The sequence below is a fragment of the Dunckerocampus dactyliophorus genome, chromosome 14, assembly GCF_027744805.1.
Source record: "Dunckerocampus dactyliophorus isolate RoL2022-P2 chromosome 14, RoL_Ddac_1.1, whole genome shotgun sequence".
Classification (NCBI taxonomy): domain Eukaryota; kingdom Metazoa; phylum Chordata; class Actinopteri; order Syngnathiformes; family Syngnathidae; genus Dunckerocampus; species Dunckerocampus dactyliophorus.
In genome coordinates this window covers 15,112,161-15,136,364 of record NC_072832.1, presented here as the reverse complement: position 1 = coordinate 15,136,364, position 24,204 = coordinate 15,112,161, and the positions used below count along the sequence as shown (strand labels likewise).

The following is a 24,204-nucleotide window of genomic DNA, read 5'->3' as shown; positions in this document are numbered from 1 at the left end:
AATGCCTTAGGAGCAAAACAATGCAAGTTAATAATTAGCTACAGGCACCTTTACAGTGGATTTGTACACAAATATCACAGATTGTGGAATGTGATCAGTGTTTCCCAAACTTTTTATAACATTAAATGATGACTGAGTGACTTTCTGAATACATCCCGGGTGTAATTTAAAAACAGTTGGTTACAGACAGTTTGAGGACCACTGATCTTCAACCACGGGCCCATCAGACAGCGGTCGGTCACCAGGGGGCAATATGAGATCAGCTACGAAACACCTTCCATGTTTATCATGACAGTGATGAGATGTGAGGTGTTGAAAGGTCGTCTTAAAAGCATAGTCAAAAATCAACAAAACGTGATTGGATGTCACTCTGCAAAGGTCCATTTGTTAACGGTAAGGATGAGATCTTCCTGAGAATGGCTTGGCTTGTTTCATACCAGCTCCACACTGGTGCTAATAGTTTGGTCCTTTGCTGTATTGGGCCCGCCTCATCATGCTGCCATAGCATAAGGATGGATCACACACCCCAGGCTGGCCAGGAATACCGGGATTACCACTTTTACCCTCCACCCCGTTTTGACCAGGCGGCCCAGGCTTACCTGGAGTACCCGGTTTGCCATAGCCATGAGGACCAGCAGGACCTGTTAGGGTAAAAATTGGGGTGACATTATGTGCTAAAACTGGTGTGTTTAAGTTGATGGACGTGTCTTACCTGGAGGTCCAGGTGGTCCTGGATCACCGTGCGTGGTTCGTCCTGGGCTTCCACTTTCACCCTTCAGACCGGGTTCACCTACAAGCACAATTATCCATCTTAAAACGCTGTATACAAACAAAAAACAGCAATAGAATGTCGCTTTTACCTTTAAGCCCGTTAATACCAGGTCGTCCTGGATGACCTGGGTAGCCTGGTTGTCCCCTGGCCCCAGCCACACCAGGAAGTCCCCTGATGCCTGGAGGTCCTGAATCACCTGGAACACCAGGTAATCCAGGATGGCTGTGGCAGGCGGCACAGCTGCTCGATTGGTAGCTCAGCAGCATGGAGGGAAGTTCAGCTATGACAAAGCAGATAAGTGTTTTTCATATGAATGTATGTATTTGTTTGTGTAAGTTAAATCTTCGACTTCGACATGCACTCGTGCTAGATTTGCTGAACTGACATGCCCATGTATAAAAAATCTAAGCAAGACTGGTTGAAAAACATGGTCACCATCAACCGAAATATCTTTGCGGGGTGGGGCGAATTGTCCATAAATCACTGACCATTTTTCTAACAATTATAAATCTTAGATATCGGTACAGTAAATTTTTGTTAATTGCGGTTAGTTGGTTCCAGCGTGATAAGTGAATTTCCATGAAGTAGGATTCCTTATTTATAAATTCAATATTTTCATAGTTACAACATAGAAACGTGTTTACGACTTTCTAAATAAGGTTTTTAAAATTATTAGAGCTTCTAGACATGAAATGACACCCCTCCAGTCACCTTTACGCTCGTATTACTCAATATAGTAGACATAATAACAGAAAATTTACCATATAACAAGCTATTTAACAAATAAACAAATACATAGAAAAAGACTAATACTCGTGTGTGTTGCTGTAAATGTGTTACGGTAGCCAGACAGGAAGTGACGTTTACGGCTGCAACAGTAGTTTGTGTTAGGGATTATTGTGCCTGTTGTGCGATCAGTCATACCTGCAATAAAAGCCTGTTGTTCCGACAATCAAGTCTGGTGATTGTGTGTGTCACTGTATATTACAGTAATTCATTTAGGCAAAAAAAATTGCTTAAATATGATTTTTACTAATAATATGCCGTATTCACCCATGAAACTGCATGATTTGTTAATTGCTATATTTTAGAACAACAGTGATTGAGTGAAGCTGCAAAATTCAAAGTGCGACGTGGCAAAGGTATTGCATGTTCGTTATCGCATTGATTACAAAGTATTTTCAGTACAACCCATAGGTGGGACCACAAATGTCACCACATGGGGCATCCTAACATTTTCACACAATTGCATATGTCTATGTGTTGAAATGATCACATGTTAGCAGGTCACAAAGAAACTCACACTGAAGAATCTCTCTGCAAACTTGACGAATGTGCATGTCGGAAATCAAGCTGGCCTGTAATACCAAAAATCATAAACATGAACAATAAGATCATGAACAAGGCACAGTAGGCCAACGTGTGAGCAATATTACAGATCTTCCCGCAGGTCCAGCTTGGCCAGGTGGCCCTGTATCCCCCTGAGGCCCTCGGGGTCCCGGCTGGCCTGTCTGACCTGGCTGTCCAGGCCGTCCCATTTGCCCTTCTTGACCTCTTTCTCCCGAATCCCCTGTTGTCCCTTTCTAGCAAAAACACAAGGCCAATGTTAGCAGTGAACATCAAATTGGGTGGAGGTTTCCAGAATGATTAGGTACACGTACCTCCCCCTTAAGGCCCTGCAGACCTGGTGATCCCTGTCCATAAAAAAAACAAAAAAACATAGGATTTAAAAGCTAAGGTGTATTTGTCCATTTCATTAGTGCTGGACTAGGCTGCGATAATTTTAGATCTTTTAGCCAATTAGTCTTATGTCACGAGGTGAGAAGAAATAAGCGTTGATGCTGGCAAAATAAGCAGTGCAGGCAAAAGGTTACTCACTGATAGATCTCAGTCTACTTTCATCAGTGCATAATTAAGACACACATACTGTACACATACTGTACATACTGTACACTGTTATGCCAAAGCACTGTCAATTTCTTATTCATGAACACAGAAACGTATTTGGATGGAAACATATCATGTGCCAATGCCATCATTAACAGTCAAACTTATTACATAGTTTTTGTCCTCACCAAACCGCAGTACCGTATTACTAAACTGGTAGCATGCTTTTCATATATGCATTGCAATTATTTGAAATCACTACGGTGCCATCTACTGGCTAGACTGCATATAACTAATGAAAAAAGGATTGTATTTAAAAAAATATCTAAAATGTTTAACAGAAGGCAATGAGAAGATCAGTGAAATACTGAATAATAATGAAATGAAGTACAGTACAGTACTCCCGTGCCAGGCTTAATTACTAGTGACCCCTAGTGGCAATATGAAAAATGACAACTATCAAAGAAAGTATAGCACTTTTCATGAATGTAGACCAGAATGTTTCACATGGTAGGATCACTAAAATAAACACACATGCAGCTATTATATACTTTTATATACTTATGTTACTGATATAGGTGTGTGTGTGTATATATATATATATATATATATATATATATATATATACACTAGGTCCCCAACTTACGAACATCCGACTAGCGAACATTCGGAGATAAGAACGCATGCTGACTGGTCTATATTTTCATGTATTTTGCCTTGTAGTAACTCCATCAGTATTTACACTGCTACATGCTTGACCAGTAAAGGGCACTGTGACACTGCTAATGGGACCAACAGGTAGAGGAAGAAGAGGAAGAGGAGAGAAGAAGGCTAAGTTGTAGCTGTATAATGCAACCCGGACAGAGCGTGTGATTAAAGTTTATGAAGAGTTAATAGGCCTGCTTAATTCTACACCACCCACAGAACACAACCTCTTTTAGAAGAGTCTAACGACGACGACGATTTGTCCTTTTCTTCAATAACTCCTCATCCAACTCCACCACAACGACGTATGCTCCTCCACCACTCCTCTTCAAAGGTAAATAACGTTTATCATTACGTATTATTATACCATTTTTATTATTATTGTTTTTTTCATTAATTATCCTCGTTTAATATTACTACTGCATCCAAACTCATATTTACATACATACGCATATACTGTATATGTATACACGTACATGTACAGTATTACCTATATAATTGGTAAATTACCTTTTGTTGGACTTACAAACAAATCGACTTGCGAACGGTCGTCTGGAACCAATTGTGTTCGTTGGTTGGGGACTTAGTATATATATATATATATATATATATATATATATATACAGTATATATACATACACATACATAGCAAGCATTTTTCATACAGTAAAGGAATTTGGATGGATAAAATATTGCAGGTAATTAAAAAAAAGGACAACTTACATGATTCCCTGGTCTGCCGTGTTCTCCTTTTTCACCTTTTATTCCCTTAAAACACAACATAAAAAACAGGGACATGCTAAGCGCTTTAAATACTGAGTATCTTGAAAAGTGCGATATAATTCCAAAACATTATAATTATTATTATTATAAAAACATTATTATACACTGAAGTACAGTTTATCTTCCCAAAATGTTGATGTTTAGCTCGGAAGCGAGTAACCGAGCACATTATCTAGTCGTAGTTATTTTAAAATGTGACTTTGAATGCATGCTAAGTAAAAACAACATACTTATTAATTCCCATCGATATGATATACTGTATATATTCGGATTTGCACAGCTGTCACAGTCATGCATTTCATTCATTCGGTTGCTGAATAAGCTTTTCTGTTGACATATGCCGTTTCTGATGCCAAACCAAAATTTTAATATCAGTAATCCAAAACATAACATTAGAATTGCAATAAATTGTAATAATTTTGACTGAAAATTAGTGATCTGCTCGCAAACCTAGGAATCACTGTGTTGTATAGTTTGACATTATGGAAGGACATGCCCATAGATGTGTCATTTGTACACAGACTTACCATCTCTCCTCTTTCACCTCTGTGTCCCCTTTCTCCCTAACAGAAAAGACATGAAAGTACATTTATAAGACATGTGAGACCTATTATAGGACAAGATGTTTATATAATGTACCATACAATGGAATAACAGAGAATTATGTACGTTGTTGCACAGGATGTACAGTATATTAGTCATAGTGGTCTTGAGGTAGCTGTCATGGTGTTAGTTGTAATGGTCAGTGTTACATAAGTACCTTGCTTCCCACCAGGCCAGGCACCCCTTGGTGTCCTGGCTGTCCTGCTTGTCCTGGCTCCCCTGGTCTTCCCTTTTGAAAACATTGCACAGGGAATTTACAAAAAAGGAACATTCATTTAGAGTAATTGCTGTGGAAATGCATTTAATGCACATTGACGTCACCAAGCGTTAATAGCACAAAGGTTCACAATACATAGCAACATACCATAGAACCTGGTGTCCCTTGTTTACCCGGACTTCCACTTTCACCCTTACTCCCCTTCAAAAAAGGCACAGATAGCAAAACCACATGACATTATTGAGTACAGTTTACATGATTTACATTGTGTTCCCCTTATGCAAACCTTTAGTGGCTTTTAGTACATGAATAGAAGATTAATTTTAGCTTACTGCACTCTGGTTTCCATAAATGTGGAATTTACCTTCAGAACTATGAAAACGACTTGTATTGTGCATATGCACACCAGCGACGTGCAGTCAAGGAAGAGCGAATAATAAAAATAATAAACGAATAATGATGGCATAAAATAAATGTTAATATTTGTCAATTGAACTGTATTATAAATGTATTTTATGTATGATTCCAATAGTTTTTAACATGTTCCCAATTAAAAATCACTGAATTTGCACATTTCCTGATCAACTATAGGGCAGAAACCTAAGATGCAACTGCCGCAAGCCTCTCTCTTTTTGGCTTAGTGGTACAAGCCCTGCCCACTATTTGAGTGCACTAAGTGAGTGCACTGAGTTGGGCCATGGAGCCTGTTTAATGTGTTCAATTTGATGTATTTTAATGTAATTATTTTTGCTAATCAGACAATAAGATATATAGAATATATAGAGAATAAAATATATAGATGCGCTTGCAATATTCGCTTCATCCTGAAGGGTTGGGGGCGTGCGTGTGCGTGTGCTGGAAGGCACGTGTCACTGCTGTCCATAGAGAGGAAAAGCCAGCGTTTTTTTTGTTGTTGTTGTTTTTTACAGCAGCACCAACTGTTTAGCAGCAAGTTAAATGCAAGATATTTTATACTCTCCTGAATTAATAATGAATGTGACTGTCAAGATGGAGGATTACATGTGTTACATATCAGACTTTTACAACAAAGTATCAGAACTTTTCCTGGAGAAGGATAGGGCGTATGTACTTCATATACAGATAAAAGGTACACAAATGTTTTTCAGTTTAAAAAAAATACACGGGACTTAGAATTTTTTTTAACCTAAGTGAATTATTGTCTTCTTTTTTTTTGTTAACCTCTTAATGAACAAACTGTATTAACATGACAAAAACTCCAAAGGAGTCAGTGCCTCACCAGCCATTGACCTCACCATACGTCACTGATGCACACATACAGCACATATTCCTTGTGAGGTTGCTGCAAATTAAAAAATGGATACCTTTGGGCCGACTGGTCCATTTAAACCAGGCAGACCGGGTGGACCCATCTCCCCCTGTAGAAGATTAAAAACATCCATGTTGGATAATGGTTCAGAACTACTCAAGTGTTTAGTTCATTGCACTCACAGGTGGGCCTTCTGATCCCTGGGGGCCTCTTGATCCAGGAAATCCAGCCTCTCCCTTGATAGAAAAGAATATTTGTCAAACGTGACACTAAAGAAATAGCGTTTATTCAAGTGAGACCAAGGCAAGAACTTACTTTCTGTCCCATGAGACCTGCTATCCCAGGTAAACCAGGCATACCCTAATACATGGGGAAATTATTAGATTAGATGACGTTAAAAATCACAGCTCTGAATATTATAAACAGAGGACACTTGTAAAGTTAACCCCCAAGTCCAACACAGTAAATTGTCTGAATGTGTAAATAAATGATTACTGTCTCTTTTTTTTTATTACTGATGCCAACTTATTAGCCATATTTTACTGAGTTGCCATGACAGACATATGTTTACTGCTTTTGTCGCTACATTACTGATAGGTCAATTATCAGTCTATGGTTATCGTAATATATTTTATTTTATTGTATTGTATTTATTTCATTTTATTTAAATAAAAAATGTAAAAAATAAATACATTAAAATTAAGCGGAAGAAATGTAATATTTGCTTAATTTTTTTAATGTAATAAATAAATTATAAATAACATAAAACAAAGACTGACTTTATTCATGACTTGCTAGGTGACTGTGCCACTGATGTCACATTCAACAAAAGCTAATAATTGAGCTGCACAGAACATACTGTATTATGCAACACAATATATTCAATTCACTTGGGAAAAAACAATTGCAATGGCGATATAAATGTAATAAAAAACACACTGAACATTTTTGTGGTGAGCAGCGCTGCCACTAACCCTGGAGAGAAGATTTTTTGTTGTTGTTTTCTACCCAGATAAAGTCTTCCAGATGCTGAAATGGAAGCCCCTGACTGAGACTCTAACAAATAAGTTATATTTTGACAGGTTTAACGACAATGATCAGAATGACCAATCAGACAGAGAAGTCAACAGACCATGCAGGTTCTTGACGATCTATAAGTGAAGAATTCCCTGTGTGTCGGACATGATTAAGCAAATTGAGGATGTATTGTACCAAATCCGTCTCTGTGGATAGCCTCTTTGTTCTTGTGTGAGTTGGGGGGAGATGGCCTGTAGCCGTGTGGAGTGACTGAGTCATGTTTTAAAGACCCAACCTAGACTTTGGACAAGACTTCCAATCATGAGCAGGGGGATTGCGGCCCAGCTGAAACACTTTCTTCCGAAAACAGATTTGCCAGAGCTTTCCCTCGATTAGTCATTTTATGGCTTTAGATTAGAGCCAGAGACCTTCTTTCTCTGCCTTACATAACAAGGTTATCCTGGGATACTTTACAGGGGAAATACCCCTCAATTTCTACGTTGTCAGGTGTACTCATCACTGCTGTCAGAGAACAATCAAAAATCTTCCCTGCAGCATTTTTGTCTTATAAATTCTCAGCTCAACTTCCGAGTTCCATGTCAAAAGCTTCGCTTGCTTCTTCTTGGCTATATAATCATCAAACGCTAAATGTTGCAGACATACATGTCCACAGCAGGTTTTCATGTCCTTGGAGATGCTTATTCAGAGTAGCATCACATTTTGTTGTCAAGAGGGTAAACATTAGCCAGGATGAGCCTCTGAAGACTCCGTGATTCACCTTTAGAGGCCTTCACCGACTTAAATGTTGTTTCCACATAATGGAAGATCTTCTTAGGGAGCTTGTTTGAAACCACACTTCCACACTTTAATTATTCTAACTGTTTACATGCCTCAGTAGGTGCTGCTGTTTTGATTAGCAAGAGGGTATCTGAGGGAGAATATTTGTATATTTGAAATGGATGGACTCTCCCTTCCACTAATTGGAGCTACAAGAGTCCATAGTGACTAAGCTCTTTCCCGGAGTTTCCCAAACTGAGGGTCAGGATCCTAAATGGGTCACAGTCACAATTTCTTCACAATTTCTATGATCAATGTGTGTTGTAAGAAATGCATGCTTCCGTATTTATCACTAGCATAAGTACAGTACAGTATGCTGGGTGTGTCCGAAAAATTTCAGGAATGTTGATGTGAGGGCATTGTCCACTGCGAATTCTTGCCACATGGCCAGACGATCAACCAACACATCTCCTGCAGTATTTGCTTCATTCAGTGCAAGAGGTGAGAGTTGTTTCAGGACAACCCATGGCTGCTTCACCACGACAACACACCTGCTCACAGTGCTCTCAGCATCCGACAGTTCCTGCCTGAGAAGATCATTGCCGTGCTGCAGCGACCTCCCCACTCAGACCTGGCTCCATGTGATTTGTTTCCTTTTTCCCAAGCTCAAGGGGGTCATCAAGAGGACCCGTTTTGAAGACGTGGATGACATCATGATGGATGATGGAGCCGCAGAGGATCCCGGAAGAATCCTTCCAGGAGTGCATGAAGGCATGGCAGAGAAGACTGGGAAAGTGTGTTTGACTTCAGGGGGATTTCGTGTAAGGGGAAAACTTGTAGTTTGGATTTGAAATATATCTTTTGTGACACTAGCCATGGAACTTCTCTGTCAGACCTCGTATGTCCATGTTATGGTAATGCATGATGTATTTTAGTCTTCAGCTGAAAAAGTTTGGGAAACCCTTGTACTACAGGGATGGCCACTATTTTAGGAAGTACGGTAAATGAAAATAATATCCCACAAAACAGTTAACGCTGCAGTTATGACTCACTGGATGGCCTGCCCTTCCATCCGCACCAGGGATACCACTGACCCCAGTTTCTCCCTACAACAAAGGAAAAAAAATGTTGATGAACAACAGCTGATAAAGTATGACTAAAGGAGAGATATAAAAAGCATTTGCACACAAGTAATAACTTTGACTTGGCAGGTTCTAATACTATATAAACATAAGATGAACCTGTTTATATTCAATGAGTCACGTACTTTAATTTTAGATGATTACATACATATGTATTGCAAACTGCACTAACTCGGAGAAAACTTCTTGCCATATCTGTATGACTGCATTCCCATCGCTGCCAAACCTCAACGACTAAACTTTTGGGAACACCAAAGTCTTCTAGGAACATGCACACTTTGCCAAACTGCGTTTTCATCTGTCAGTGATCTTTGCACTGTATAATCAAATAGGACCTTTTGACCAAGTTTCCCAGGAGGTCCCTCCTTTCCATCTCTCCCAGCTTGGCCCTGTGAAGACAGCAACAAGGTTTAACATACTAGTAGCTGGTTAAATTCTAATATTAGTTTAATATCAATACATACAGTTGCTCCTCTATACCCTGAAGGCCCGGGAGGCCCCATGCTCCCTTTCTCTCCCTGTAAGTGACATCCAGTGTGAACACCTACACTCAATCACTGAATTAGTGTCAACTTCCTCACCGTTTGTCCAGCTTCACCCGGCATCCCTGCTCGTCCTGGTAATCCAACTGGACCCTGAAAGGTAGGCAAGGTTTAGATTTAGACTAGGTTACGACAAGGCAAGGAATTTCTGAGGCTGACCGGTGATTCCATATTTAGTGCAAGAAACCTCAACCAGTGACAGCATTAATGGAGCAAGACCGTTACAGCTAGTTGCAATGCCAATGATGTGTCTTTACATGCATATTCTTCCTCCTCTCTGGGGCTAAAAATACATTGGACGGTGGTATTATAGTATTGGAATTGAAGACAAAAGTATAGGTTGTGCAATGATTTCATTAATCGGCTGTTGGTTTTAACAGCGTGCACCTGCTTTGTAAATATTAATGGTGAGATAAAGGCAAATTTTTTTTTTAGTTACTGTGCTGCTGCATTTCCACGTAGCGTCTGTTGATGTAAAGGCATATCAGACTACCTGCCTTGCAGTGGCTTAAGGCTGCAGTCCACAGTTTGATGGCTGTATGACCTGATTGCACTGCAGTCTCCTGTTGCCTTTGGACTTACTGTAACTGTATATTCATAAACCAATTTTCGATCTACACACAACCTCTGCCAGGAAACCAAACATTCAACCCTTGGGTGGCCGTTCGGTATTAGAGCAACTGGCAAAGACACATGCTGCAGAAGTTCCTGCATGCTGTGGCAACAGTAGTCGTCTATCTATCATGGAAAATCCCCAGAAAATCTGTCAACGCTCAGCTCGTCGTGTCTTATTATGGGATTTTAAAAGACTACTTTTTATTGCTATTTCAAAGCCAGTACAATATCAGTACAAGACTATAACAAGAAATTGGACAGCTGGTGTAACTGTTCTTGATCACAAGCAGGCCTGGCCCGACGTTGACCACCTCATTGAGTCACTCCTATCATAAAATGAAATAAAACTTGAATTCCGCGGTTGTAGATGACCATATTGTATCCCATGGGGCATCTTCTACATTTCATGATACATCCAGAGGGTTTCAAAGCTTCTACTAGTTAAAGAACAATTTCTTAAACCTTTCAATCCACTAATTAAAAAAAAGAAAGGATTATTCATATTCTGTCTTTCACTGAGCTTTCAAGGATACTGTTTAAAACCTCAGTGTGAACATGTAGTTTGACTATCAATAGGATCTGTTTGAAAAATAATAAAGGACTAGATAGAGTCTGGATATGGATCATAGTGAACGCCTACAGCTTCAAAATATAGTATAAACGGAAAAGACTTTTTCGCTTTAACACATGCTCTAATATCAACATCGTCAGATATGCCTGTCAGATCTGTAGCTTCTAAAAAGAAGCTGTGACTGAACAGGGAAAGTGGCCAGTAATCCACCTGAGGCACCACTGACTCCACACTGCCGGGGACAGGATAGTGGGGTTTTTTTCAACATCTTGATACTTTTAATTTGTTCTGCAGCCATCTGAGGCTCGTAAAGTGGGAGTGGATGTCAAAGAGATTAGCCTGTCAGGCTCCTCTCTTTGGGGGTGTGATGTGTTTTGTTAAGCCAGTGTAGGTTTCTCGTGATAAGAAATGTATACGTATCTCAAACGCTCAAAAAGTAATTATGCACATTTCCTTGGGTATGTGCATATCAACTCTCAGGATGTGTTCTGCAGAAAGTGAGCGTTTAGGGTAGGACAGGGGTTAAGTTTAGTTCAATTTCCAGTCAATTTTATCAATCTCCAATTCACAACATAAGTCAAAGCACTCTCCATTTGGAGCAGACCCTGGACCACGCTTCCCACATGAGAATGCATTTTGGCGACAGAGGCTAGGAAAATCTCCCATCCACGCAACAAACCTTGAACAGAACCAAAACTCAGTAAGTCAGCAAATCGGACTCAATTTGAAAAGTGTGTTGTGGTCTCAAGGGATTTGCTTTTATATTGAAAACATGTGGCGACAAGAGAGATTGATGCAGCAGTGTTCAAACAGTGGATGTGTCTTGCAGAGATTTTCCTGTTAATTCACCACTTTATCTTTCAGAATAGCATCCAGTTGACTTTGAACTTGATGTTTGTATTGCAAAGAGGTACAACGAGTTCAAAATCCCCTGGATGTTTGCTTCTTGTATTTTGGTTAAAAGTCCTTTCTCTCCTGGAGCTACACAGGCAGACTTATTTGCAACAGCTGTCACCTCCACTGACGTGTTTATCATTTGGTTTCATCGAAATCAAACAGACAATATTAACTCCCATCGTGAGGCTGTTTTGGACACAATAGTACTACATGCTTCAAGTGAACGAATTCCGTAGCTCAGTTGGATATACGACATGATAGCACAATCAGAAAAAAAACGCATGGAATGTGATCTCCCCAGATACGTATCAGGCCTTGATCATATGTGGATTATAATCACAACTGGATATCTGTAAAATAGATTGGATATAATCTGGTGCTTGCAAACCAGTTGGTTTGCATGCATAAATCGCTAGACCCCGACTATAAGACAACCCTTCTTTTTCAGACGTTTTAATTAATAGTAGTATAATCATAAAGTGTTATACTCGGGTCAGTACAGTATTCTGTGATTGTTTATATCCTTTGTTTGTTTGCAAGAACTGTATTGTGGTTGTATTGTGTAACTTATCAGAAGTTAGATGTACAGTAATACAATGCTATACCTATAGTATTGCAACTTGCCTGATTGGCCAAGGATGATACACATTGCTTCGCATGAACCTTTAGTTACTATAGGCAATACTTTGCACATGAGACTATGAAATAAACCAGACTCACTGAAAACTCAGCGCTGATCTGATTGTGACTGATTGATTGTGCCAAATTTTAGCATATGATATGACTATTTGTTTACAGTATAATGGTGCCTCACAACGAGAAGCTGAGGCCTTTTGCATGTAGTTTGTGTTTCCTTCCCTGTGCTTGAGTGGGTTCTCACTGGTTTGTGTTAAAAAAAAATTGCTGTAGGTGTTGAGTGTGGACGCTTGTCTTTTTCTGTGTCTGCTGTGTGATTGCTGAGATCAGTCCAGTGTGTGTCACGAAGTCAGCTGGGATACACTCCAGCGTCCCTATCACCCATACATTATTTAGAAAATAAAAGGATGTATATAAGGGTATTATTACCTTCTCTCCTGGTTGCCCAGGTGGTCCTGGTAATCCCGGAACACCCCTTTCACCCTGAGTGAATGCATTACAAAATATCAATTTATAAAGCTGTTGATGATGAGTGAACAGTAGTGCCACAAATGAGCTTTTTGACCTTCCTACCGAAAAACCGGGTCTCCCGTGTTCCCCTTTCAAACCATCTGCCCCACGTTGGCCCTGACAAACAAAACACAAGTTTCACACTGTATTTTGTCGATTGATCTCGTCCTTAAATTATCAATTACCTTTAGTCCAGGTGGACCTGGAAACCCTGTACTTCCTCTACTACCAGGCACACCCTTCAATAGGAAGAACATACATGAACCTAATGGAATATTTAAATCCTCTAAACGGAGTCATTTGTTCATGTTTTACGCACTAGGATTAAACATTAGAACATTTTCTTTGATCAGATTTTTTTCCTATTAACTTGGTGGAAAATAGTTACCAGTGTGTTTGTTCTGTATGTTTGCATATTGAACTATGTAGTACTCACAGGCTTACCATCAGCACCAACACGTCCAGGCTGACCTGATTTGCCTCCATTTCCCTGTTCCCCCTATTAAAAACAGGATACAGGGTTTTATTGTCATGCTGATTTTGACAGAGCCTCCCAGAACTAGGTAATTGAAAACACAATTCATGAAAAGTCTCCTTCCTCATGGACTTGATCTTGCCTCGGACCCGCCACTACCTAGATGAGCCGGCCTCTTGTATATACTCACAAAAAACAGACTTCGCTACACATCTTAAAATAACTCTCTGTCAGTTAGTGGGAGTTTTCATTTTGTTTTTTCTTCAGCAAATAGGCTAACCTGGCATAATATTGCTGTTAAAATGTGACAGTAATGTTAGCATTCTAGATCACAGAGCTATGCTCTTGTTGGTAATGTCTGTGTCCTCCTGTCCCCCCTACTTAACTTATTCAATCGCAGCCATTTTTCAAAAGACAACCCCTTCAGTACCGGCCATTTTACCTTGATCTTTCAAGGCACACAGAATATTGTGTTCTATGGCTGTATAAACATGGAACCTACCAAAAGGAAAATTAGATTCCCACCTTTCATCAGAAAAAAAAGGTTTGTTTCTACCTTTTTCCGTTCTTTAGTAATCAGCAGTAGAACATAGGTAAGTTTCAGGAAAATATCAGTTCCCGACTAAAAAAGGGAGAAAACCAGCTTTTTGTGAAAAGATACATTTCAAGCATAACTTTCACTTTGATACAAATTTCTTGCTTTTGTGACAGCTCAAATGAACCTATCCCAAAACATAACCAATACACAACAAGGGTTGTTTTACGTCAAAATAACAATGTATATACAAATATAACACCATGAACTATTTAAAATGTTCACATTAGGACCTGAACTGTATGTGTGCATGTGTGTACATGTGCGTGCATGCGTATGCGTGCATGTGTGTACATGTGCATGTGTTAAAATGTCCCTACAATGCGTAACCTTCTGCACGCCACTTCCACTTCCTCCTTGCTGTAATCTATGTTTTTCCATTCAAATTCACAAGCCAAGCTCTTATCAAATGCACTTCTGCCACCTTGTGGCCGTTTTTATGGCTTAAAAATGCTCGAAAAGTGGCATCCATTAGTGTGCAGTTGCATCATCACTTCTTTTTGCCTCTTGCGCAAAAAAAACTAAAAGACGTATGAATACGTCTTTGGAATCCGGCGCTTGGGTTTATAAAAACGTATAAATACGTCTTTGGTATTGAATGAGTTACTGTAATGTTAGGTTGTTGTATGTGATCCATGTGATACACTGTGTATATGTAAAAAGTGGATAAAGTGCATAATCATTCTTGGAACTACTGTTCGAGGGAGGCGTGGATACAATTAAAGCTAAAGTTACACAAAACGGTGTGTTCCCAGCAATGTTCCCTCTAAGCTGCACGCGTGCACAATCGCACACTGCTCTCGAGCTCTCTGCGCACCGCAAAACCATGATGCACACAAAATACAATCCAACCGAAACTGTAAATGAAATAAACACATAACAATAACAATTTATTCTGTACTATTTTGCAATGCAACGGAGTGAGCGCCAGGAAACAACAACAAGCGGGACATATAACACAATGATGAGCACTGTCCAGCCAACGATAACATCCTGTTTGCACGTATTTACTACCACAGCCGATTAATTTATTTACAGCGCTACATGGTACATGCTGCTGTTTATGGCTGGTTAGCATATAGGTAATGCTGCTTGCTAACCCTGTATTATGGCGAAACAAACGAACAGTGCAAACAGTGTCTGCAAAAGCGCTGCTTTATAAAACATGCTGCAAAGCCGAAGTAGCAAGCCAGTTTTCTGAGTGAAAAGTGTGGACTGAATGTGTACGTAACGTAACTGCGCATGTTTTTACTGGCGTGCTTTTATTTTGATGAGCGGACGTACCGCATACAGGAAGTGTTACGCCGAGTTTGTGTTGCTGAAGGGGCAGGAAGGTCGGTTGTGAGTTCATTTTATTTTATATTAATATAGACAAAAGTATACATATACAACAAACATGGCATCAATTTCAAGTACATTTTCAGGATGAAATAGTGCCACAATGGGCTGCTTTAAAACAGAAAGTGAAAGTCAAATAAGGAAATTAAAGTATACCTCTTTAACAATATAAATGGTAAACAAGATAATAAATTGAAAATAAAATAATAAACTAGGGGTTTTCTACAAGATCCAGATGGTTACGTAATTGTATGAGACCATGGCTTATTTTGTCTGAGGTATAGAATAAAGAAAGCTACATTGTGGAATCCTCCTTGCCGTCTGTTTGAAACCAATCATATACAAAATATAACAGAATCGAAGTTCTCAGTTCTCGGGTTTTGAACATACTCATGTTTTGCGATACTACAGTGTGCACGTCTGATGCCGCTCACAGAGGTCCAAGGAATGCTCAGGTCGTTTTTGTGTACAGTATGCTCAGATAGTACATGAAAAATGAGAGGGAGCATTGGTTCCAAGTAGTACTCACTAAAAGCACTTTTAAATTCAATTTACATTTCAGTATCCTGGCTAGATTTTGGACAACACACTCTGAGACTTACGTAAAAATGGCAGAAAAATAGTATCACATGGAACCTTACTCACTATGACTAATTAGAGCTAGTATGGGTTACACAAGGCTCTACTACTAAAGTTTGTGGGGCATTTTGGGACCATTTAAAAGAAAACAAAAAAAATTTATGGAATAACTGACCTTCATTCCTGGAAGTCCTGGAGGTCCCGGTGGACAAACACAAGGTTCTTCAGTTGGCTCAGCGTAATCAGGACTGTTGGAACACTGCAGGACCATCAAAACAAGTCGTTTATTGTAGATTATAGTTCAGTGCACAAAAAGTGTCATTTGATCATGTATTTTGGTTTACTTTAGGCTTATTATAGGCTGTTAAATGCAAGCTCTTAATGTGTGAAATGAAATATATTCTACCAGAGAGATGTTTCATTGATAAGTGGACTTTTAAGTAAATCAATGAGAAGCAGATGCAATGAGAAGCTGTGATAACAGGAAAACAAATGTTTCGAGGGTATGCTTCTGAATTTCCCTTGCATTCGTAATCTGGCAAAGCTGTTAATCGTGAGTGCCAAACGACATAATGATGAAGCGCCAAAACAGTTGGAACAGTGGCCAAAAATATTTTTTAAAAATGGGTGTAAAACATGAAAATCAAAACTGCAGGATCCCCTCCAACAAATTACATAATTTCTAAACAGAAGTGCCGTAATATCATTTTACTGATCCATTAAAAAGGTAAATATGGGGTGACAAAATCATTCCATGCCATGTGTGCGGTTAACTGATGGTAAAATTGTGTGGTGTGTTTTCCGAGTGGAAACAGATGTGGTTGTCAAGAGTGAGAAGTGGGTGAGAAGAAGTTATCTGTTGGACAGAATAAACACAAGGACAACGCAGGCACAGGCTCTTGTACGTACCACTCCTGGTATTTCACATGCAGTCTCGCGGTTGTTCTGCTCAGGGTCACAGTAGATGCGCAACTTCTGGATTTCAAACTGAACATAATGGGTAAAAAAGATAGCACATCATTTTAAAAAAAATTGAGGAGATATAAAAGAAGCGAACAAAAGTTACAAAATAGTGTTACTATAGTGTCACTCAACTGCAGAGAGGACCAGACATCTCCAGTATTTGGGGTAAGAAATTTATTAGACCTTTACTTACTTTTGACCCTATTTTTTATACAAATACATTTCTATATCGTCAATATTATTTATTCAATCCTATGTTTTCAACATATAAATATTGATCTTAAATCTACAATTTAGCCCAAAATTATTCATGCACAGAAAATGACACAACAAAGTAGTAAAAGACGTTGTAATTTTTCATCCCCTTTCTCAGCATATGTACTGTCTATCCAAATCTCTACATTTTTATATTTTTAGTACAGTATTAGAATGGTTGTTGGAATGGTGCAAAATATTGTGTTACGTGTAAACTTTCAAATATCGGGGCCATAAACATGTTTTAAATGTAAACAATATTGAAAAAGGTCATTCATTTCATTATATTTTTATTCATATATTTTCGATAATATCTCTAGCACAACATTTTACAATAGACATGCATTCTTTCAAGTTATTGTAACCTAAAATTTTGTCTATATACTATAGTTTAAAACAAAATCAAGGGTCTATTATAGAGAAAATGTGGCGTAACAACAAGAACATTGGCAGGCGGGGCAGAATTAATTTGAAGACTCCCCAACTGGATGCACATTGTCGAGCGAGCAAGGAACTACAACATCAGACGATCACATGTTCTTCATAATGTAAGATAATGCATGTCATTAGGATCACGTTAATTCATGGAAAGACGGTTTACAGTATGTGCCTTGTTAGGTGCTGCTGTTTTGGTTAGCAACAGAGTTAGTTAGAGGTAGTTACATTTCCTTCAGTTTTTATTGAGGGGACAAAGGAGGCCTCTTTTTGAGGAAATGTGCTTATTTGTTTTACGTAGAAACATGCCTGGCAATTAATTGAAACTCCCTTATTTTGCCCTTCTTTCCCAGTGCCCTCCCGTTTTAATAGTTCCCTGTATTTTTCCCATTTTTTAACTTTTATGAAAAAAAATTCTCTCTTTACTGCCGGAGCAGTACAGCTTCTGGTCCGCTCGGGCATCATCTGCGTATCTCATCTTGTAGTCAGGAAAGTCAGGCCCTCCAAATAAAAGCACACAAGTAAAATAAGAGTGGAGACACCAGAATTTCGCTTATTTTCCCTCATTTTCTGAAAAGAAAAACAAATGCAAATTTTAACAGGTATTATAATGGCCAGTATTTGAGGAAATAAGCTCTATTGAAGCAGCTATGTGGTAAAAACTGTGCTTGGAAATGATGGCACACAAACCCATCATTAAAAGTTTTTATTTGGTATTTTATTGGGGGCGGTGATAAATTGGCTCCTCATTGTCCCACAGACTACTTTGACCTTGGAAGTAAAAAGCTTACGAAGGCAACATGACAACAGGGACGTGTATAAAGGTTGAAATATCATTTCAAATAGTTAATACGCCGCTCTGATTTACCTTTTTTAGGACCATTCCCAACAATTGTTTTTTCCATGTAAGAATGGATTTTCTGGACATGTATGGTATTATTTAGCATAAATTACCCTTTTATGCTGATGGCTAGAAATGGCTGGAGTATGTAATTTTACTCCAGTGACCATAATTATAGCAACCACTGCCACAATCAAGTCTAAACAGCAAAATAGTTTACATCTGTATCTGGAGTTTTGAATTGCCAGCTGCTGCTACTGTTGCATAACTAGAGGATTATCACAAGACCACTGATAATTATAGGACGTTTTATACGAAAGCATTAAAAGAGCCTGTTATAAAATGTTTTAACAAATAATATATAACATTTAATATATTGTGAAATAGTTATTTTAAAAATGTATATTGTTTATATGGACACTGGTTTCTCAATGCTAACTTACCGGTACTGTTGTTTCTTTACTGACATATTTTCCAACTTGAGTTTTTCCATTGATGAAAATGCCAACAGGAGGCTCCAAGGATAGTGATTCAACTTCCAGGTCGTCAACATACAGAGTGACATCTTCCTCTGTGACCAGCAGTCGCAGTTGATGCCAATTCTCATCAAAAAGTTTCTTTGGTCATAGAACAAATGAAGGAAAAAAATGGGAAATTGTCATTAAGACAGGGATATAAAAATGGTAGATTAAGCCTTTCACAGTTACACATATTGCAGGGATTTTTCTTGCTGATTAACCACTTTTTGAAAATGGCTTCATATAAAATGATTTTCTTTGGCACTATGTTTAGCATCAATACTCGACAGGTAACAGAAGAAGATAATGAACCCCTAAAAGTGATACTATCTCATCTGGGTGTCAATGTGAGAGAATGAGCTGGTTGAGTTGCCTCCATTTGCTTTAAGTCCTTCTTATTGTATTACCAGCTGGTCAAGTTTAAAGCTCAGATGTTCTGTTTTGTTTAAGTGCAAAGGAAATGATGGGTGCACCCACACTTGTCTCTCTCCCAAGACATTTTTGAGGAGTCAGGGTTTTAACTGACCCTTTCGGTGTTCTGAGATATACGCTAATGAACTCCCGAAGGAGGGTGCTACGTGGTCCCTCTGTGGAAAGCACGGCTGCTATAAACATTCATTCATCCCACTGTCTGTTAAACGTTTAAACAGACTTAAAGGGATAGTTAGGATTTTTTGACATGAAGTTATGTGACATCCCCATCAGCAGTGTAGTGCAGTGTAGTGTCTAGTTTATGTGTGTGTTCCACAGTGAAAGAAGACGCAAGCGTCTTGATCACAAGACTGCACAGACGACAGTGCTCAGGGATATGGCGGGAGACAAATATAACGCCGAGCAATTTGTGAGGTCTGATTTTTTGTATTATTTTGTAGAATGTATTACTCTTTTGAACGCATATTGTTTTGAGAAGTCAAACTCTTTACTTAAATGGCCCCAGCAACTAAGCGGAACTACGTTCCTCGTCACGGATCTCCGACCAGAACCGAACTCACGGGACCAATTGGGGGGTAAGTCTCTGTTGATACACTACACTGCTAATGGGGATGTCATACCACTTCATTTCAAAACATCCCAACCATCCCTTGAAGGCTTCCTACTGCTACAGCGTCACAGTGTCAGTGTAAGTGACGCAAACTAGCTCCTCCCCCTCCAAACCCTCTGGCAAGCTGCTTTAGGTATCGTCACTTGTTGTTTGGAGATTTTGTTATATGTCAAAATTCCCCAGGGATCGAGGATACAGCTCTCTAAACAGCCCTGGTCACAGCAGCCGGTTTTGAGAGACTGTCCTGTCTCATGCACATGAGCCACTGCTGGGGAAGCGACTAGAGCAAGCGAGTGAGGGCTGGGAGATCATATTCTTATGCGAGACCATCTGTGCATTCAACAAAACTGCAGCTCTCTTTCGACTTTGGCTTCGACTCTATAGTGATAATGTACAGTCACTTGCTAGTATAGAAAATGGTAGATCTTCACCCAGGAAGCTTCCAAGTTATGGATGGATACATGTAAATTAGCTTGATTGTCACAATTCCAACTTCTGAACAACACATTTGCTGACATAACATGTTTATACAAGCTATTAAAACGTCATTTTTTACATAATATGTCTCCTTTAAGCTAAACATGAACAGACCGATGACAGATGAATAGCAACTCCGTGTAACTTGTTTGGCAAGGGGCCGTGATTCCTTGTGATCATGAGCAACAGTTGCCTCCAAAAAACTCCAACACACTGTTAACGTACCATGGCTGTGTGTTGGGAAAATGTAGCAGTTTGTGTTCCACTTAGTGATTCACTGGTTGTGGTAAACTTGACAGTGCCATCAAGTCCATTCAGGGTCACTGCCATTTGAGGTCTCCCATCACGTGTCTGGATCCTCCACAGGTCCCACTCCTCCAAAGCCACTGATCCCTTGTATCTTAGAGTGGCGACGAATACATAGGATGGCGGGAGACCATCAGGGAAAAGTGTCCTGAAAACAACCAATAAATTAATTTTGAATACATCAAGGATAATGAAGATAGAATTAAAGTCTCATAATTACCTTGTGGCTTCACTCAAGTCAATACGATGTGTCACCTCATAAGCTTTAGTGCCATGATATGTTCCTTTTGTCTTTTTGGCTTTTTTGGCCAGATTTAAATGGAGTAGAATGTCAAATCCTTTCTCTTCTCGGGAATCAATAGGTATTCTTGCAGGACAAACAGTCTCTGAAAAAGGAAAAGGCGCATTAAAAAGTGTAAATCAACAAAATGACATGAAACTCAAATCATTAACCTAATGAGGACTGAATCATACTCAAATAAGATCACAAGATAATGCAACATCTGTGAAGAAAACTCATAATACGGCTCAGTTAGCCTGTATATAATCCCTAAAATATCTAAGTATGGTCCTGATGAAACAACGGTTGGTCTCCTGACCTGGATCAAGGCATCAGTCAGCTCCTGGACAGTCAAATAGATTCAATTTATCCTCCTGAAAAAGCTGATATACCCCAGCTGGACATTGTCACAAACCAGAAGGCACCCAGGGCCTACTGCACCAGTATGTGGTCTGACAATGGGTCAACAACAATCCCTAACCTCTGGTTAGTACATGAAATTCTGCTACCAGTTTTTGTTACTCTACTGAAGCGCTCTCCGCCTGTCCCATCTCCTGATAAGTGTCTAGGAAACACTGCAAATCTTCTGGTGAATGTTCCTTACCTGGACAGGTTGATATCCCAGAAGTAGGGCTGTCTTAGACTAAGGATTTTCATAGTCGATTCTGATTCGTTACATTTTCTCCCCAATCGTCTTATAGTCAAATATTGTTGTTTTTTTTTTTTTTTAAATAAACAAATCTCATCTGCGATTTTTTTTCCACCTAAAAGAAAAAGGCTAAACCACTCATATAAACAAATAAACATGGCAGGTGTGCAACAACAGTATCTTTATTTATTTAGTGACACAGAAAGCAGTTCACGTAGATGCACAGTCCTGGCAGCATTATGGATAGATGTTAAAATAGCTGCGGTTTGTTATTTTAAACTTGTATCGGTACTTGTGATGCATATTTCCTAGGTGTCTTTTGAGTGTTAAGTTGCTGTGTGAAGAGTTTAACTTTGTTTGTAAGATGTTATATCGAGTAATGACATCCTGCAATTTCCAATGAGTTGGCAAGCTCGGCGTGAGTTTTTTCATAGCTCATCTTTGGCTCCTGTCAAATAAATAGCTGCCTGGTCCTCATGGACTTGTGCATGCCACAATATGCCATTTTATGACGTGGACATGTGCGGCTTATACACCAGTGCGGCTTATATGAGAACAAATCTGTTTTTCCATCTAAATTCAGTGGGTGTGGCTTATACACCGCTGCAGCTTTTACACCACAATTTACAAAAATCAGAATCAATCTTGATCACGTAACATTTTCACATGATTCGACTGCGAGATTCATCGTTGAATTAGACTCTACCGAACCGAATCCACAAATAGCCGACTGAGACACTGACTGAGACACCCCTATTCAGAAGTGTGATTGACTAAAGATTTGCACTGCGATGATTGTGTGTGTTGCCCTTATTTTCTCCAGCAGTGTAGTAAAACAAGGATGGGTTTTGGCATCCCTTAAATGTTTACGTGCACTGAACAAGAGATGCAAAATTATGAAGAATGAAGAACAAGATTAGAACGCTTATGGATATTAACTATAAACACAGGAAATACAATAATTACACTAATTACATTTGAGAGAAGCAACAACGCTTTTCAAAATCCCGTTTTCAAATGTATTTGACGCTTTAAAACATAGTTGTCATGCAAACAACCATCGCGGCTCTCATTTTTCCATTCTGTTAAAAAGTATTTCTTACCTTCACACAGTTTCTGTCGTATGATCTGTATGATCCTTGAAATACCTTTGTAGTCCTCTACAGAGAAGACGTAGGTTGAAAAAGGCTTGTTTGCAATGTCTCTCAACTGTGCCTCCTCTGTCTCTGACCCCACACCGATAGCAAACAAAATGACTCCTTTCCTCCTCGCGGCCTCTGCTGCCTTCCGAACCTCATCTTGAGACTTTCCGTCGGTGAGGACAACTGCAATTCTAGAAACGCCCATCGGACTGCGTTCAGAGAGGCCAAACAATTTGTCCGTGGCAAACTCAATGGCCGTGCCCGTCCTGGTGTTTCCTCCCATGTACTCGATGGATTCCATTGCTCTGATGAGATCTTCGGTGGCGGAATACTTCCCCAGAGGTATTTCTAAAACAGGATCGTCGGTGTACTGAACAACACCTACTTGGGTAAACTTGTGTCCAATGTTGAAGTTTGTGGTTATGTTGACAAGCCACCGCTTTACTATTTCAAAGTTGACATCTTCGACGCTCCAAGAACCATCTACAATAAATACTAAATCGCCTGGTGCGGTCCTACAACCTGAAGCAGAAAGAAAACGTTAGCAATGTGATGGGTTTTTTTTAAGAACAAGCATACAAAGCAGTTACTTCTTACTTCTTAGGTCTTCGTCTTGTGCTGCATTAAGCCAATGAAGCAGCACGAAGCACAGGCACCTTAAGACACAAGCCATGGATGCTGCTTTGTACGCCATAGTGCTGCAACTTCCGATTGTACCTATAGAGAAAGGGGAAAAACAGGCCTTTACGAAATGGGCACTGGTAATCAGAATGATCACAATCAGACTGAATTTTATGTCTTTAGCCAGTGTTTTAGTGGTTGGTTGTCTCATACATTGTTGACATTGCTGGTTCTTCCTTGTTCTCGTTCTGCGTTCACCAGTTTAAGTCTTGTTCAACTATTATAAAGTAATGATTAAAGAAAAACACAGATTGTTGGAAGTTAAACAAATGGATATTTCGATGGCATGGTACAAAGAGTATGGAGGTATAATATCGCTTTAACTGTTTTCCAATTACCAGGATATAACCCAGCCAATCATTACATTTCCATACCCTAAACAAGGGGTCCCCAACCACTGGGCCGGGAAACTTTCAGGCGCAATGATTCAAAAAAAAAAAAAAATGCACTTTTCAAAAAATGCTTTTCTAAATAACTACATAAAATTTTATGGAAAAGCATATAAATTTGGGAAATATCAGCCATTATTTTATTAAAAATAATAATATACAGTTAGAAATCCCAAAGTTTTTGCATGTTTATGTTTCTTGCGAGCGGCGACGCGTTCCACTTTGTTTGATATCCTTGAACGTACCATTGTGTGTGTGCTAACGTTCTCCCACACTG

General features: G+C 39.3%; 1 protein-coding gene across 1 annotated transcript; it reads right to left on the bottom strand.

Moving 5' to 3' along the window:
- Positions 1-453: 453 nt before the first annotated feature.
- On the bottom strand, positions 454-23,699 carry col21a1 (collagen, type XXI, alpha 1). Its single transcript, XM_054799628.1, has 28 exons — positions 23,455-23,699; positions 22,819-23,379; positions 21,007-21,172; positions 20,706-20,934; positions 18,887-19,060; positions 16,859-16,936; positions 16,125-16,208; positions 13,399-13,461; positions 13,148-13,201; positions 13,026-13,079; positions 12,882-12,935; positions 9,773-9,826; positions 9,656-9,709; positions 9,527-9,580; positions 9,102-9,155; positions 6,571-6,615; positions 6,438-6,491; positions 6,311-6,364; positions 5,115-5,168; positions 4,908-4,979; positions 4,675-4,710; positions 4,088-4,132; positions 2,434-2,466; positions 2,209-2,355; positions 2,076-2,130; positions 861-1,052; positions 713-790; positions 454-641 (listed from the first exon to the last, which is right to left on the bottom strand). The coding sequence occupies exons 1-28, from the start codon at positions 23,687-23,689 to the stop codon at positions 454-456; spliced, it is 3,021 nt and encodes a 1,006-aa protein (XP_054655603.1). The 5' UTR covers positions 23,690-23,699.
- Positions 23,700-24,204: the final 505 nt, after the last annotated feature.

Excerpts from the sequence above, each read along its gene's own strand:
- col21a1 (XM_054799628.1), bottom strand. The coding sequence starts at position 23,689 with ATGAGACAACCAACCACTAAAACACTGGCTAAAGACATAAAATTCAGT. Across the intron at positions 16,937-18,886 it reads GTAAAGAAACAACAGTACCG|TTTGAAATCCAGAAGTTGCG; the intron begins GTAAGTTAGCAT and ends CATTATGTTCAG. Across the intron at positions 13,202-13,398 it reads TTGGTGCTGATGGTAAGCCT|GGTGTGCCTGGTAGTAGAGG; the intron begins GTGAGTACTACA and ends TTCCTATTGAAG.